This window comes from Sus scrofa, chromosome 1 (genome assembly GCF_054392235.1).
Source record: "Sus scrofa isolate SSC_HxYL_T2T_F1_AM1 chromosome 1, Sscrofa_HxYL_maternal_Yorkshire_Landrace_v2.0, whole genome shotgun sequence".
NCBI classification, from domain to species: Eukaryota; Metazoa; Chordata; class Mammalia; order Artiodactyla; family Suidae; genus Sus; species Sus scrofa.
Window position 1 is genome coordinate 203439561 of NC_139383.1, and position 18995 is coordinate 203458555.

Sequence of the window (18995 nt, forward strand, 5' to 3'; positions counted from 1 at the left end):
TTTAGTGAAGTAATTACTCAAATTTTCTATTTGTTATTCTTTATCTTTATATTTTTGATTTTAAGAGGTTTTTTTTCTGTATTTTGGATACAAGTCCTTTAGCAGACACAGATTTTACAAATATTTCTCTCCCATTCTATGGCTTATTTGTTCCTAACTGGTACCTTTTAAAGAAAATGTTTTAGTTCTGAATAGATCCAATTTATCATTTTTCTTTAAGTTTACCTTCATTATTTCTAGCTAAGAAATTTTTGCCTGTTCCAAGTTTACAAAGATTTTATTTTATGTTTCTTCCTGCAAATTTTATAATTTAGCTTTTTTAGTTTTAGATTTATGATTCCTTTTGTGTGGACACTCACATGTGTGCATGTGTATGATTTGAAGGAGTCTTTTTTTTTTCCCTTTTAGATAGTACTTTTTCCAGAACGATTCTTTGAAAAGACTTCCTGTCCTCCATTAAATTAATTTGGCACCTCTGTCAAAAATCAACTGGCCATTTATATGTACATGTGTCTGTACTTTCTTTTCTGTTCCACTGTTCTGTTTTTTACCAATACTACACAGTTAAAATTTCTTCTGGTAACCCAAATGTCTGTGCCTTTTAAGGGGTAGTTTTTATAAATTTCTTCAATGAAGAAACACATTTCTTTGTTTCTTTACGTGTTTTATAATATTTTGCTGAAAATGGGACATTTTGAATATGATAATGCAAATTAGATTCTTCCCCTCTTCTGAGTTGTTTTGATTGTTGGCTGTAGACTGTAGTTGTTTGCTTATTGACTTTACTGAATTAATTTTGTAAAGTATATTTTTGTTTTCACATGTGGTTTCTGAAGTCTGTTCCTTTTGCTTCTGTTCAGTTAGTACTTTGATGGGTATTTCCTTGAGTGCCCCACAAAAAGAGAAAAGAATATAAAAATTAAGAAACAGGTGATGATGATGATGGTGATGACAAGGCTCTCTTAGTCTTTGCAGATCAGCTATATTCTAGGGCACTTCTTTACCATTTAGGCCATTTACGGCTCTGCATTAGTCTTCAATTCCTGCTTGCTTTGAGCCAGAGCTGAAAGCTTAGGATGTTCTCAGATCTCTTTGAACATTTGTCCTGCCCTGGACATTCTCAAGGCTCTCCAAATTTCCTAGTATACACAGGTGTTTTGAGTGATCTCATTTCTCAAAGAATCTCTCTTCCAAGATTGAATTCTCTCACTTTAGGTGCTCTATTTCATGCTTCAACCATAATCTTTTCCCCAGGTGATCATCATCTGTGTATTTGCTTGACAAAGTTTTGGAAGAATACCTGCTGCTTTTCACTCTACTTGACTTCAGGGTTAGGTGAAACAAAGGCAAGTAACTTCAGGCAGCCCTCAGGCAGATTAGAACATACAAATATAATTCTTTGCAAATAAGGTCAATTCTACTCCCTCTAGAATCAGTGATGAGTGTCCCATGCTGAGAAAATTAACTACTGTCTTCAAGGAAAGTCAAGAGCAAGGGCAAAAATTGAGACATAGCCTTCCTACCATTTTTAACTTTCCTTTTTATTGGTTCAGCAATTATTTGGTTGCTGTAAACCTTTTATTATTTTCCAGAGTTCTGACAAAGTTGATTCTGACAATTTTTGCTGAATTTTTGTTTCTTTTGGGAAAATGGGGCTGTTGGAGCTGCCTACTCCCCCATGTTTGCTGATATTACCTCTATTTTTATTTATTTGTTTGTTTTCCTAAAATGTAACCAGTAGACAAAAAGAAGGAAACAGAGATGTAATGAGAAAGAAACTTCTGTGGCATTTCTCTGCTTCTCATTGAATTCATGGTAAAAGGCAGGTAGGGGTGTCCTGAGGGCCTTGTGGCCATGGAACCACCCTTTCTAGTTCCTTCTAAAGAGGTCTATTATAACTGATATGATTCAGTACTCTTGCAGTCAGTGTGATATTTCCTAGCAGCAAAAAAAAGGAGTCTAAAAAAGTAAAATTTCCTCTGTAATATACCAGTGCTCTCAATTTTTTTTTTTTTTTTTTTTTAGTTTGGGTCCTTAGATAATTAGTTTTCACAGCGTATGTTCGTTATGCATTCAATAAATATCTAAGAAGTTTCTAATACATATAATACAAGGTTCAAGTCCACATCAGTTTACACATCACTGGTATAGAGTAATGAAAAATATCCCTGACTTCATGAAAAAGGGTAAACAAACCAAATAAATGCACATATTATGTGGTATATTAAGAGGAAAAAAAGTAAATAGAGTAGGGTAAAGGGATTTGGGCAGTGATTCCAATGAAAGAGGGTTATAATTTAAGAGAATGATCAGGGTAGGCCTAATTGAGAAGGTGGCATTTGAGGAATGTTTTACCAATGGAAAGGGGAGAAGTGACCATGGTTCAAGAAGAGAGTTCAGCTGGTGCAAAGACCCCAAGGTCAAAGCACCTTTATGTCTATCAGCTTCAACAAAGAGCCAGTGTGGAACAGGCAAGGAGTGAAATACCAGGAAATAAGGTCTGAGGTGTACTGAGAGGTGAGATTCTGCAGGGCTTTGTGGGCCATTTGTTGGCTGGGTAATATTGGAAACCAACCACTGTAGGAGGGAAGTGACATGATCTGACTTATATTTTAAAAGAATCATTCTGGCTTCTTTGTTGGGCAGCAGGATATTAAGGTATATTTTCATAGTCTTTTTCTGGCTAAATAAACCTGTTTCTTTATCTTGCTGAACTTTTCTGGGGTTCCCAAGGAAGAATTATTGGCAGTGGTATCAATCCTTATATTTGGTAACTAACTTCCCTAAAGACTGATGAATGAGGTCTGTTGGTCTTAGTCTCAAATCAGTGAAGGTCAAAATCATTTCAAGGTCTGTTGGCTTCCCAGTCCAGCATGGGCAAGATTCACTGCCCTTTGCCTTGACTCAGTTCGAGTCACAGTGTCTCTGCACTTAGGATACCACTTCCCACTACTAGCTGAGGTTCTTTATGTCTCAAGCAACTTCATAAAAATGAAGAATTTCTTCAAGTTCACAGTCACATTTCAACAAACCCAAGGACAAAAAGGAAGCCAAACCAGACGAGATACTGGAATCAAGATCTGGAAAGCCATTGGGTATGCAGGTAGTTTTCAAAAAAGTGAATGGGATTGGGCCAGCTTGGGTCAAATTTTCATGATCTAAAGAATTATGTCCAATTGGACAGTCTCATTTTACAAAGGTAGCCATCAGGCGCCCCCTAGTGGACCAAAGTATAGTATTATCAAGAAAAAGGTAAGAGTTGAAGAATTGTATGGTTCTTAGAGAATATATTATGGATGTTACAGTATAGAGACAACCTATTATTTTCTCTGACTGTACCACTCAGTAAAAGCTCAATATAGCAGCTTAAGAAACCTGCCAGAAATGTCTTGTTCAAACAGTAGAAGCCCTTAGCCGTCTATGGATACTAAGCACTTGAAACAAGACTAATCCGCAATGAGATGTACAATAAATATAAAATGCACATTGGATTTTGAAAACCAAGTACAAAAAAAGAATGTAAAATACCTCGTAGATATTTTTAATTAATTCCATGTCTGGAAATATTGCATAAAATGATATCTGTGATTGAAATTAATTTTATCTATTTATTTTTAATGTGAATATTAAAAAAATCTTTAATTACATCTTTCACTTACATATTTCTATCAGCCAGTACTGGACTACATTCATATGCCACTGCAACCATCAAAGAGTCTATGGGTCTTGATCTCAAGACAGTGAAGGTCAGCATCATTTCATATCAGTAAACAAAGGATGTTGTACCCGTCACACTGTCACCACCCTGAGGATGAGCCCTGAGGGAACTCAGGATGGAAGCAGGATATGCCCCCCTTCTAGCAGTCAGCTGCTGACACCACCCTTGATAGTGCACCATGAGGAGACTCAGGATGAGAAGCACAAGGTTCTGTCCCCAGAGAGCTAAGGTGCGTATCAAAGGAATGATGTCACTGAACCCAGAGTTTGCATCTTCCCATATATAGAAAAGCACTGGATTCCTTAACTTGAGATGGCTGATTTTCTTTAATCAACAGGAATCTTTTGATGTTCCAACTACCTGTGGCAAAAACTCCTATATATCCCTGGCTCCCTACCCAACCCCACCCCCCTTGCCTTTTTGAAAGTCTCTAAGTTATCTGAGATGCTAAGTCCTAAGGTTAAGACCTCAGTTTTGTCAGCCAAATAAAACTTAACTCTCAACTTTTAGGTTGTGCATTTTTTTTTCAGTTGATGCATAGGACATTTTGACACTGAATGAACAGCATACAACACTCCTGCAAACATTGGGAGGAGGGTGCAGGGCTTAGCAAACACCATCCGTGCTCTTCCAAGGTCCTCTTGGATCTCTGAACTTATCTCCACCTTCTGTGCCCTTTGCATCAAGTGGCCTGTACCTGAAATTCTCTCCAGTTAAATGTGGGGATTTTTGTGAATCTAGCCCCCCCCCCGCACACCCCAAAGCTTCTCTCCCTCCAGGGCAGCTATAGCCAATGGCTGCCTCTCAGAGATGGAAGAAAGCCTAGTTCCACTGCTTTGAGCTTTGACAAACCATGAGATGAAAGCTATATATACTCCAGAACTTCCCTTAGGCTCAGTGTGATATTAGACGGTGCCTGAAATCACCGTTGATTCACTTCTTCCCCCCTCCCTGTCCTGTTTTCCCCCATCTTTTACCAGTTTATCTTGGGAGTATCACCTTCATAAATCACTGGCCAGGGTCTGCATATGGGGAGTTTCCCAAAGACACATGGTGATTTTCTTTAAGTGGCAATGGAACGAATTTAGTAGTAAGGATGTTTCCTGATGAACCATGAACCGCACTATCGCCTATGCTGCAGAGAATCTTTTACTTAGAGACAGGAAGTCTACAGAAATCCACAACTACAGGGTCTTAATCAATACCTCTGTTCTCAAATGACAGTCAAGCAGTGAGTTCACACAACACTGAAGAATGAGGTCTAATTGTGAAATGCCATTGCCCTGGCTACTGAGGAGAGTAATTTCATTCTAAAAAAGCCCAAACTGATCTGAAAAATAATGCTCTGTCTTAGAGAAGTGTATTTGGATTCTTCTTCAAATGTCACGTATAGACATGCACAGGGTATGCATGGCTTGCAGTGGGACATCTTTGACTAATTAGCTAAGTGCCCCAGGGCTTGCCAGGACTATTTGTCAGGTTAAATAAGGATCCATTCCCCAGTTCAACTCTGGCAAAACAAAAGAAAGCACCAAAACAACAACAGCAACAGTGACAAAGCAAAACAATGTAACAAACCATGCTAAATTAAGTATACTAAAGTGGAAGGTACTGAAAAAGAATAGAACTTGAATAAAAATCTTGAGAGGCAAGAAACACAGTAAATAATAAAAATCCATTTATATGTCCATGTGATAAAAAACAATGTGATTTGCAATAAATTTCTAATTTTTTATCTGTCCTTGGGGCTGTTCTGTTGTCTTAGTAGAAGAGGTGAACTATGTAGTCCTGTTCAGGGAAAGTTTATATTTTCTAGAAGAAATATCTCTATCCTATTAATACATCTCCTTTCTCCAATTTTCTCACTGACTAATCCCTCACTTTGCAGTTATGGTTATATCAGGGCACCACAGATGTTGGTTAAAAAATATACTGAGAAGCAAATGAGGCAAAATATCAGCAATATCAGGAAGCATTTGGAAAGTTGCTTCCTTTAATACACAAAGCTGACACATACACAGATAAGGGAAGGTTGAATTTGTTCTGGCTTACAGAAAGCCCAAGGTGTTGTAGTGAGAACCAAAGAAGTAGGCAAATACGTTTGCCTGAAAATGAAAAACTCTTTTTTTTTTTTAATAACAGCAAATATTTGCCTTTGGTTGAGAGCAAATCATTGTCACTCTTCTGGGAAGTAGTACTGGTTGTATCAAAAATGAGACCCTATGATGCCATTCTTTGCAGCTCCTCATCTCCTCAGTAACATATCCTATGGAAGGGATGCTTCTAAATATGGGAGATGTTTGTGTGAGGGTGAGAGGCTGTGGCTGGGGGGAAGCAGCATGAAAGAGGTTAAGTACACTGGTAGGTGGGAAGTATATACCAGGGAAGGAATTGGGATTTTTCCCAAGGGAAAAATAAAAGTAAATTTTACTCATGAAGAGGTAGTAAATCAGTAAATTTACTCAATATAGTCAACAATGCTATTGCATAGATACTTTTATTTAGAATAAGGAATGATCAAGATGTTCAAAGCAGCTTGGTTCATATCTGGAACCACCAGGAGAAAATTTTGCTGGGCTTACTTGCAACAGCATTGCTTTTTCTGCTCTTTCCTCAGATGTTTGCCTAGATAGCAAAACTGGCTTTGATTATTCTTATATGCTTAAACATCAGTGATTTTATTAGTGATATATTATATAGCCATGCACAGACTTTTAAATATGAGAAGGGCAAGGAAATAACAACTACCTTTATTACTAATTACCTATAAGAAGTATTTCTTTGTCCTAAATGCTTCAATGGAAATAGAAATAGTATCCATATGTTTGTCTCTTAAAGCCAGTAAATATTTTGAAACTGATATTCACATTGAATTTGGCACAGTCTTACTGATAGAATCAGCTGTTTTTATTATTTTTATTTATTTAAATAGTTAGCCTTGTATCCTTTTGTCCATCATAAGATTCCTGAATCCTTGTGCATCATGCTAAAGATGGCATGGATATATGATAGAGGCAGAATAGCAATACTGGCAATATTAACATCAACTACAGCTATAAATGAGCTTTTCAGTATAAGTACATTTTCCAGAATCCTAAAGATTAGTGCATTAGAAGTACTCCAATTTTTAATTTTAATAATTTGTTTAAAAATGGATTGAAAATGTAGATATCTTTTTCATTTACCCTTAGGCAAGAGGACTTACTTTTACTTCATTTTTCAGAATTAGCTCTATATACCTGAATTAATGTACTCTTCTAGACCCCTTGAGGGTGGAGAGTTGTTTGCCACTAGACTAAAATGTCCAAAATTGCTGTGCATTTTTGTTTTATGAATTCCCTTTTCCTCTCTCTATCCCCCCTCACTTTCTCTCCCTCCCTGTTTTATCTCTGCCTTTCCATTTATTAGCTAATGTGCATTAGGAAATCAGGTAATCAAGAGCGAAGATAATATTTTATAGATATATGCATATACAGACATTAAAATTTTTGTTACTGATTATCTTTTTGATACAGAAAAAGAAATTAAACTCTGTAAACCTATGTTTCTTTATTATAAGGTGAGGATAATAATCATATCTACCTTGTGGAGTTTGCAGGAAGATGGCATAAAGAGCTGTGTATGAGTATGCGCACCCAGGGGTAGCTGTCATTATTCTTGTCACTGTTTCCATTATTGTTGTGGTTGTTCTTGCTCTTGTACCACTCCTTTGAAGGGGGATCTAAGAACAATTCAAGAGTAAAGTATCAGCACATTAGAGCTTGCAAGAACCCAGGACTTGTCTTTTGACTACTCAGATTGACCTCATTCTAGGTTCTTCATTTTGGTCTATGTTTCAATTCGTGGACCTCCTATAAAGTCATCTCTAGATACTTCAGTTGTTTCTATACTGTGTAAAGGACATTGTCTTGATGTTAAGAAAGCCACACATGGCTCCTTGAAGCAAGAAGAAATGTACCATATCAAACATGGTGAAGCCTTAGGAAGAGATATTTTTAAATTCATTAAGTAGAAAATGGCCCATGATAAATATCTTTACGACTCTTTCATTTATTTAGTTAATACATACTTACTGAATGTGACGCTGCCTGCCCATGGTTCTGTCTTTTGGAATCAGGTAACTGAAGTCTATTTTTTTTTTTGTCTTTTCTTTTTGTTCAGGTCCATATGTGCATGTGGCATATGGAAGTTCCCAGGCTAGGGGTCGAATTGAAGGTACAGCTACCAGCCTACACCTCAGCCACAGCTACACTGAATCTGAGCCCTATCTGTGACCCACACCACAGCTCACACCAACACTAGGTCCCAGACCCACTGAGGAAGGCTAGGGATCAAACCCATGTCCTCACGGATACTCATCCAGTTCTTTACTGCTGCACCGTGGGAAGTAGAGTCTATTTTTATGAAGCTTCTTGGTGCTTATGCTTTCTTCTTCATGGAGCTATTCTAGAAAACCATGCAGGGATGCTGGAGTAATAGTTTTCTTAAGACGTACACCGTGTCTTCTGGGCTTTAAATATATTCTCACAGATCTAGAGGAAGCTGGACACACGACAAGAACTTAGTACTTGCTCCTTTGAAGAGAGTCTTATGAAGTTTCACAAGATCTCTCTGAGGGAATAATGTTCTAATCACTCTGCTGGAATTGCATAGCTTCCATTTTTTGTTAAAGTTGTGACAAAATGAGTGACCTAATAAAGATGGGACTCTGGTGTTAATAGATGCAAACTACTGCATTTGGAATGGATAAGCAATGAGACCCTGCTGTATAGCACTGGGAGCTATATCTAGTCACTTATGATGGAAGATGATGGAGGATGATGTGAGAAAAAGAATATACATGTGTGAGTGACTGGGTCACTTTGCTGTACAGTAGCAAATTGACAGAACACTGTAAACCAGCTATAATGGAAAAAATAAAAAGCAGTAAAAAAGATATGCAATTCATTTCACTCCCTGATGAATTCTGGATGAGTGTAACTAAACTGAGTTTAGAGATGGAAAAGATATCTCCATTCTTCCACTAGAATGCAAGCCTATGAGGGCATAGATTTTTGTGTTCTCTTCACTGCTTTATCCTCAGTGCCAAGAATAGTACCTGCCACCTAGAAAATGTCCAATAAATGTTTGTTGAATGAGTGGATGGTTTAAAAATAGAAGGTGGTTAGGCGAATTCCAAATATTTGCACTATTGACATTTTCATAACTATAATTAAAATATTACTTGCTATGCATGTGAAATTAACCTTTAACAGGTCTACCTAGAATTGAAAACTTGAATACAATTCATTCAGTTCAGTTATATAATGACCATATTTGAGTGCAAATGGGCTGGATATGCTGAAAAGCAATATGGAAACAAAAGTGAACAAGAAAGACAATCTCTACCAGCCAGGATGTTATTAGAGAGTTTACCAAACATTTCCATTTCTTCCAGTAGAGAAAAGTTATTGTTAAGAAAATCTCACAAATTACACTGGACATTTTGAGGTAGATAAGAGGCAAATAGCATTTAAATTGCCCAGTTTCCAAAGTTACCATTAAAGCAGGGGGCATCAGAAGAGGAGGAGGCATGCTTTTCTAACTTAATTTTGTAGATGAGACAACCAGCATCTTAGAAATGTGGATTTTCTTAAAAATTCCTTTGCTGGACCATCTTTCCATGACTTCTCAACGTGGCACGACCCCGTCCATTCTTCAAGGCACAGATCGAATGTCCCTGTAAGAAACTATTGCCAACTCCTCTAGGCTGAATTGGTTGCCAAGTCTGCACTTAATTCCTGCCTCTATTATGGCAATTAGAACATTCATCTGACATTGGCTTGAGTGTAAGAACCATCTAGTGCACTTATTAAAAGCCCAGATTCATGGGACCCATCTCTACAGAAGTAGATCAGAGATCCTGATTCTTTGTATGTATTACCTGACGGTCTGTGTTTTAAACAAGAATCTGAGGGGGCTCTCATGCTATGAAATATGGAAAGCATTACATTAAGCCAATGAGAGTTAGGATGCTTTTGGCTTCAAGCAAGTGAACAATTTAGTTTAAGCTGGCATAAGCAATTAAAGGCATTTATCTCACATTTCATGACATACAAATGCAGAGCAAAAGGTCCTTGGTTTGACTCAACCAGTTGTTTAATGGTGTCATCCAGGATAGTTTTCGTCCTTCTTTCTGCTCTGCTGTAAACAACTTTAATATCATCTTTAGGCTGGTTTCCCTAGTGGGTATTAAATGGTCTCTTAAAACCAAGAGCTTATTTGGATTTCATTTTGTGTTGTTTTCCCAGAAAATTCCATGAAGTTACTCCTAGTGTTTCAAGATCCCAAATTGGCTTAGACCCACAACTCCATCTCTGAACCCATCATAGCAATAAGGTGGTGATGATGACTTTAAGAATAATCAGCTGTGAAGAACCAACCCAAAAATGCTTTAGGGGCCTACCAATGGGTATATTATATACAATATCTGCTGTCTTCCACTAGACCATTTTAACTGTGGTCAAGAATCATGTATTTATTTTTGTATTTATAACACATTGCACAGAAGGTGATCAGTGCTTGCTGAATGGCTGTTGTGTGAGTCACACAGCTAGATGGGGGCTGAACTGGTGTAGACCCAAGTGTTTTGACTCCCATATCATAGTTCTTACCTCTACCTTGTGATGGAGGGAAGCAGGCTGCTCATCTCTGATACAGAGGAAATAGGAAGGTGAAAATGATATTCAGAGCAGGTTGCCTTGTTCAGCTATTCCCCCACTGAGCCTGGAAGTACAAGTGATAAAATAACTTCTCTGCCTAAAATGTTCAGGAGTGAGAATCATTGCAATATCAGGGTGCTTGTCTGTACCTCTTCCTTTTCCTGATTCTGCCTTTGTAATGGACTTTATAATCACATATCCGTTAATCTGAACACTCCTTAAGAGGTAATCATAATAACTCGCCTAGATCTAATGTTGTAGAGAAACATTTTATGGCCCTAAGATACATTTTCATCCAAGTTATTAAAGTCCAATTACATCATGTTTTCTTCCCAGGAATGCCAAGTACTTGAGGGACAATATTGCAGTCACTCTCACTAGTCTCTTGGAAAGAATTTACACAGATACAGCCTTGATATTGTAGATAAAGCCCTCTGCTCTTCCTCCCCAAAGAGACGAAAAATGTATTGGCTTGCCTAAGATCACACAATAGAATTAGACAGGGAATACTGGAATGAGAATGCAAACCCTCTCCTTTTTATTCGCTAATACATGTAGCCTTCCTTTATGAAAATACCAGATCTGTATTTGGTACTTTTGTTAAACAAGAATCTTTCTGTCAAGTGGTCAAGTAAATTTCCAGTAAAAGGAATAAAACCTAAGCTTTTCTAAACATAATTTCTGGAGTATATCATGACTCATATCACAAGTTCCAGCCTTAAACCAAGCAGGCTGTTAGGAATAATAATGAGAGAAATAATGACACTGCTACTTACTATTTATTATTATCTCTTATATTTTGGGTTTATTAAAGGCATTTTTAAAGATTGGCAATAACCTCTGTAGAGTGGACTTTAGTCATCTCTTTAGAAGCACAGATTCTATCATTCAATGGAAGGTCATATAGCTAGTGATGGATGGCTCCCAGAATTAAAATCAAGCCCGTCTATGGGCAAAGCTCAAGACCTGTTTGCTGCTCCATGCTGTTTAGAATACTTGAACTGGGAACTAAGTAGAACTCTACTCTGTTGAAATTTGAACCAATCACTTCATATCTCATTCTTCAACTAAGGAAAACATAGTCCCCTCCGGATTCTACAGGAAGGTAACTACATACACTCCTCTAGAAGTGGACCACTCCTAAAATGAGGGGCAAACTCTTGTTATCCACTGGACCCAGTAAAGTATGCAATTCTCATCGTGAGGCAATGTGTTTGTCTCAGGATCCTGCCTACCTCTTACTTCAATCAGAATAAGTCCTCAGAAATCATGTAGAAGCTTCCTTGAATACAAAAGAGAAATAAGCTCACTCCTTTGCCATAACAGGATTGAAGTCTTTTCAATGTTGTTGAAAGGATCAAGCCAAGTAGAAATAGCAGCAATTTCTGCTACGGTTGTTGCAATTAGAGCAGGACCCCAGTGGGCACAGAACAGGACTCTCCTTAAAATCCACAACCTAGGATGCACTGCTTGCTGATGGAAAATCCATTTAGAAAGAGTGAAGAGAGCACTGGAGTTGGCTTAGTTTCACATAGACTCTCCCTCTTGCTAAACCTTTCAGATAATAGAGCATGCGTATTTAAACTTGAAATGATTTTTTTAAAAAAAGTTATTTAATAAAATGAGAATGAAGTCAGAAAATAACTGTTGAGAACTAACATTTAATTTCCATGAATGCCCTTAGAGACACATCATGGAGTGAAGCCATTGCAATTACTTGGAAATTCATTGTCAGAAACATTAAACTAATTCAGGCTATAGGAAAGTACCCAACAGTATCATGAAGAAGATATTCCTGGCCCTAGTTAGAAAATAAAAAGTGTAGCAACAGCATCCAAAACTGGGGTTGAAGATTAGAAATTCCAAAATCAAAGGCAAAATATTCAGCCAATTATCTCCCAGCTCAGAATCTTATAATATCAAAGTGCAGGGCTGGGAAGAGATTTGAGACACCTTCAGGGGTAATCGGTTCCCTTTAGGTAAGACTATATTCCTGCCTCACTGAACTGATGGATTTTGACGTGTTTTTAATTTCATATTTCACTTTTTTATTTATATTTTAGCTTCTCATCTAGTCTGTTCTTATGCTGAAAATAACAAAAAAAAATTTTTTTTTTTCATTGACCAAACTGGACATGTTTGGGATAAGATTCAAAAGAGGCTCCTCCCCATTTTAACACCAATACTGTAATTGTAGAAATGGTAAGATATAGCCTCAACTCATATTCAGCATTGCTTCCCTTGCTTCTCCATCCCCCATCCTTCCTTTGTGTGTCATTAATATATAAATCCTTCTTACTGACAGTCTGTAAACAATTTTCTTCAAGTTAAGCCATATGTCTTATTCAAAGTTGTATCTCTTGATCCCAGTAAGCATATATTCAGAAATTAAGGTTAAATATATTTTACTAAATATTTTTCACCAGCTTAACCATTTAACCCCCTACAATGGGAATAAAGTACTTCAGAAAAACAGTTAGTATGGAAATGAGAAAAATCAAGAAATTAGCTTTACCTTACTACATTCTTGTTGGAATTTTTTTACCTTGCTTGGGCTGAATACAAATGCAGTCATAAAAGTTCACACACATACAAACACACACACACACACACACACACACACACACACACACACACACACACAGAGGCACTGCAAAAAACTAATATTAAGGGTCACCATGATTTAAAACAGCATTCCTGAGCCTGTTTTCTTTCTCATTATTATTTCTAAATAGAGCTATCTCTGTAAAAATTAGAGATAGTAGCCTCTATTGGGCCTTTTATAAACTTCAACAGAAGAAAATTAAATTGGCTATTGTTTTTTTTTTTTTTTAAAGTTCCATGCTGAGATAGCGCTGTGGAAAGTAAATGGAATATGTACCAGCTTGTTCTCATCTTGGAAACTTTGATGACTCTTTTATAGATTTTCTGCAAAGTAATTAAAGTCCAGTTAATTGGAAAAATATACACAATGGGTATGCTGAATATTATATCTACAAGAAAGCAACTTTTATTACCTTAACCATGTGGCTAAGCCAATGTTGCAAGTTTAAATTCTGAACTTCTAAACAAATATCTCAGATATTTTCACTCTTGCACTGTGTTGGCTCCAAAATAAATGCCTCTCCAGTGCAAAGGAGCCTCATCTCCCTTGGGAGTCCATTACAATTCATTCAGCTCAGACAGCATGTTGGTATTCATTTCATATCTGATGGCTATACACACAATATTACACTGGAAACATAATCACTGTAAATGGACAGGGGAATTTGGCCACTGACAGAAATCTAAGGGGGATATTTCTGGGATGCCAAGAATTACCGAGTCATTTGTCTTCTCTCTAGATATGGACTTTCACTTCCTAAACATACAGAAAGTCAGCTTTGGTTACATAACACTACCCATTTTGCTCCCATTTGGGCTCTATTTGTAAATAATGATAGCTACATTGGCAATATAGTATTCTTAGTGGACTAATACAGCATAGGTTTCTTCTTTGATTTCCAGCCCGATTGAGTCAATGCGGGATGGGCTTCTGTGTCATGCATTCATTCTGGGACTCAGGCTCCTACTGTGATGGCTCTTCTTCAATCACAGCTCAGGATTGCCCAGGCATAATCCAGCCAGCAGACAGGGCCGGGGGGAAGGTATCAGGAAAGCATATTTATGGACAACTTCTATTAAGTTGGGGATTAATAGAAAGCATAAATTACTTCCACTCACTATCCACTGATAAGAACTGCTCACGTGGTCTCTCTTATGTGCAAGGGGGTCAGAAAACTTAGTTTTCTGCACATATAGGAGGATGGAAGGGTTTAGTGGGCATCCAGCCAGCCTCTGCAACATTTTCTAGGCTTTGCCTTTGTTTGATCTTCTTTTCTACCTTTCCAACTCTTCTTTCTTTGCCAAATTAATCTATCACAGGGAGGTGATCATCTAAATTTTCTTCTTTATGACTTCCCTTCTTCCCCTGATGAAGGCAACACATTCACTTTCAGATTCCATAAACACCATTCAGAGACTACTACATGGCAAGCATAAGGCAAGGAATTACGGTCTGCATTAGGCCATTTGATATAGAAACAAGCATTATAATTTGTTTTAAGATGAGAAATTTGAGGCCTTGAAATTGACTGTGCATACATACATAAGAAGTAATTTGTTGAGTCAGCATTTTTGCTTGCTCCTGGGATGAATTTATTTATACATTTGAGCTGATTCTTTTACCAGCAAGCATTATACTTTTTTTTTGTATCCAGTAATTTTCTTAACGCCTTTGTTGTTTGTACTCACCTTTCCAACTTCTTATCTAGCCATTTCTAAACAAAAGCATCTCATTTTCTCTGTGCCCTATTCATATCTGTTATGAACAAGACTAGTGCTAGCAGTATATTTATATCAAAAAATATGTCATTTTTTAAAGAAATTAGAAATACTACTATAGAGTTAGTGGATTCAAGTTTTAAAGCTTTTCCAAAAGCCCAGAAGCTCTACAAAATTTACATTAAAATTTATTTTTCTTTGGGAAATAATTTAGTTAAGTAACTTATATTTCTACCTTATTGGGGTTCATCTGCTGTTATAATCTGATATGTTATCATTTCTAGAGTCTGGCATTCTGTATTTTCATAACAAATATGCAGTGTTTTGGCTGCATTACAGTCATATGCATTTCTAGCTAGTCTTAAATCTGGTAGCAATGTAAAATATGGCTTTCCTGGAAAAAAATTCTATTCATTTTCAAACGACTACCAAAAATAGTTCCTGCATTATTCCCTCCCCCCTCCTCCTTTTTTTGATGGGCATCATCACCATGGCACTTTTTTGAATTATCCTTTTTGTATTTCATTTGTCAACTGATTCTTACTCAATTCAGGAGGATTTAAACTCATATTCTGTCTTCCCAGAGTTTTATTTATGTAGATCATGACTTAGTTCTTCCTTACTTTGATTCATTTTCTCTTGTATTTTGGGGTCTACTTCAAGCTTACTTTCCTATCTCATTCCTGACCCATGAAATCAAGATTCGTGTCTAGCCCTTTCTTATTTTCCCCATTCCCATTCTTTACAAGGTCTACTCTGAGTTTTGGAGTCTTGGCTCTGTGAGATCTTGAGCAGGTTGGGTTAAATTCTCTGAACTTTTTTTTTATAACTTTGCAATTTAAAATCATGCTGCCTCAGGAATTCCCTTCGTGGCTCAGCAGAATGAACCTGGCTATTACCCATGAGGACACGAGTTCGATCCCTGGCTTTGCTTAGTGGGTTAAGGATCCAGCATTGCTGCGGCTGTGGTGTCAGCCAGCAGCTATAGCTCCAATTTGACCCCTAGCCTGAGAACTTCCATATGCTGCAGGTGCAGCCCTAAGAAATAAATAATAAATAAATATTATTTATTATTTATTAGGGTGAAAAATTATTATTTTTATTAGGGTACAGCCCAAATAAATAAATAAATAGAATCATGTTGCCTCTATAACCATCCAATGACATAGCCTGCCAAATGTTTTTTTAAAACCAAGTGAGGTTCTTTGCATCTGGCCCTTCTCTCTCAATGTACAGGACTGAGTTGGCATTCCAGATTAGCAGCTATGACCTCCCTGTATTAATTATCTATTGCTACATAACAGTTTATAACAAGCAGTGGCTTAAATTAAAATAGGGTTACTATTATAATTTCTGTGAATAAGAGTCCAGGCATGGCTTAACTGGGTGATCTTTCAGGGTCTCTAGGAGGCTATAATTAAGGGGCTAATCAGGGCTAGAATCTCATCTGAAGTCCTGACTGGGAAAGGATCCACTTCCAAGCTGATGTTGTTATTGGCAGAATTTCATTTTTCAAGGACTGTTGCCTTAATGGCCTCAGTTCCTAGTTGACTGCTAGTAGCTACCCTCAATTCCTTGCCTCCTCAAGATGACAGTTTGCTTATCAAAGCCAGCATGGGACACTATCAATCAAGAGAATCTGCTAGACATACAGAATTTTCTTCTAACCAATTACTGAGACAACATTCCACCACCTTTGCTGTATAACATAATATACAAAAGCAAGTCACTAGGTGAACATACCCTCAAGAGAAGGAGATGACATGAGTATGAACATCAGGAGGAACAGATCATTGGGAGCCAACATAGAAGCTGCCTGACATACTTTCCAATCACAAGTTCCCCTAAATGATAGTAAGGGGTCCATATTGAGATTCCATTATGATTTGGCCAATATACCTAGTACATAAAGATATATGAAATATATTTCCCTGCCATTAAAGAACTTATAGCCCAGGGGTTTAAATTAGTTTTAAGTTTTGTTTTAGTTTCTTCCTAAAGCCTTTTTTTTAAACGAAAGGAACAAAGATATTAAGAGCATGGGCTTTATAAATTTCCTTAGTGGCTCTCTCTGTATAATTTAATAATCAGGTATTAAGAACCCATGAGAAAAAAAATCCAGCAAGTCAGTCAATCATAAAATCATAGACTCCAGGCCTGAAGGAGACGGTCTATTAACTGATCAATCAATATCTATTGTGTGCTTTCTGTTTTCAAAGCCTTTGCTAGTTGCCAAAGTCCAGATTCTTAAAGGGAAAAAAAAAAAGACTACGACAATTGAAAAAGAGCTTGATAAATTGAAGCTCAGAATTAATTTAGTTTTCAATTATTTTGATACATAAACAAATGTTGAAGCAGGCTCCTTAGGGAGAGGGGAAATTGAAGGACAGGATACTTCAGGGAGAGAAAGAGAAAAAAAAGAAAACACACACAAAAAGAACCCTGAAAGAATGAAGGGAAGAGAGGGTATTTCTGGGAGGTCTCCAGGACCTGAGGACTCTAATTAGGGAAGCTGGCCATGCATTTGGTTATCTCTGAGATACAATATATGGAAATGAGCAACAGGCATGCACAGTTAGACTCTGGAGTACCATGGGACCAGGAAATATGATTAGACCATAGACACACCATTTAAGTTCAGAAGAGGGTTAGTGGAGGAGGGACTCAGTTCATGCAGAGATGCATAATTGAACAAATATGAATCAAAACAGCAAGCCAAAAAATGGCTGTGGGATTTTTTTTCTTTTTGTTTTCAATTCTAGCTTTATAGAGATGATAAGTTCACAATTAAAAAAAAAAAAGTTTGGGAGTTCCTGTTGTGGCTCAGCAAAAGCAAACCCAACTAGTATCCATGAGGATACGGGTTCCATCCCTGGCCTTGCATTGCTCAGGTTGCAAATGTGGCTCGAATCTCACATTGCTGTGGCTGTGGCGTAAGCTGGCCGGTGCAGCTCCGATTAGACCCCTAGCCTGGAAACTTCCATATGTTGCAGGAGTGGTCCTAGAAAACAAAGAAACAAAGAAACAAAAAACAAGTTTAACAATGGATATTTTCTGAACATGACTATCTTAAATAATGCCGAAAGCTAAATGTACATTAGAAGGCCATAAAAGAGAATATTCAGTGTTTAGAAGTTTGGGTTAACTCAGAGTTTCCTATTCTGGTTTATATAAATTCTAAGAAGTGTGAGGAATATAATTAATATAGGATTGTAAGCGATTCTTATCAATCAAAATCATGTACTCGTCTTTCAAGTAAAAGATGGCAGAGTGATGCAATGAATTTACTTTCATCCATTTTAAAATCTATTGACATGACAACAGATATTGAATAGTAAAAGAGAGCAAACCCAGCAATTCTACTCCTTGGTATACACCTAACAAAACTTCCAACATATAACTTTAGTAAGTCCACAGCAGCCCTATTTATAATAATTCAGAACTAGACAATATCCAAATTTCCAACAGCAATAGAAAGCATAGATAAATTTGTTAATAGTTGCACCGTGGTATTATATACACCAGTGAGAACAAATAAAGCACAGATGCTTGCAAAGGCATGGATGATTTCCAAACACGAGATTGGATGAAAGAAGCCAGACACAAAACTCCATGCTGCCTTCAAATGACTACACCATCCAATGTACCACAGTTCTCCTGCTTGAGGTAGCAGAGGTGGCAGGCAGCTTTGCTTTTGAAACTTTGTTCCTTTGCTTCCCAACAATTAGGCTTAAGAAAATTTGGTTAACTTGTTTCTTCATCTGCCATGTGGAGTTGTTTAATACCCAGGTTATTGCCTAGTATAGTGCCTGGTACCTTGGTGGTGCTCAATAAAGATTTGGAATTTAGACTTAAAGGAAAAATAAGAATTGATAAACGAAACATCTTGGGAGTAAACTGTGATTCGGAGGAGGGAAAATAGAGACCAGGCTAAGTAAGATAATTTGTATTCAGGGAATCCTGTCTGATCATTTACATTTTTAATTAATAGTAGTTTAACATACTTCTGCTTTATATTACAGTTAGGGCATCATGTTGATATTTTGAAACTAACTGTATAGGGTGTTACACCACCTTTGCTTTTTATCTCAGGGTGATAAAGAAGATATTACAAGTATTTATCATTAAAAAATGAATGATTGTTCTCACTGGACTGAGGACTGCTGTTCTATCTACATTTCTCTACCCATTCACCTTGCTTGGAATGCTTTTGGAATGTTCATGCCTCTTGCATTGCCCAAGCCATGACTTCC

The 18995-nt window shown here is 37.2% G+C and overlaps 1 protein-coding gene across 3 annotated transcripts in view; it reads right to left on the reverse strand.

Annotated features, from left to right (window-relative positions):
* AGBL1 (AGBL carboxypeptidase 1) overlaps nt 1-18995 on the reverse strand; it is a 1231135-nt gene that overhangs the window by 42840 nt on the left and 1169300 nt on the right. The window contains exon 24 of one of the 3 annotated variants that reach the window (XR_014820420.1): nt 10372-10483. Coding sequence is in view for 1 of the 3 variants with exons in the window: in XM_084983081.1 (XP_084839207.1) it covers nt 7391-7439 (49 nt within the window). In the remaining 2 variants the exon portion in view is untranslated. Of the gene's footprint in view, nt 1-6607; nt 7440-10371; nt 10484-18995 lie in introns of those variants that run through there. The other 2 variants (XR_014820412.1, XM_084983081.1) reach the window with 2 other exon arrangements.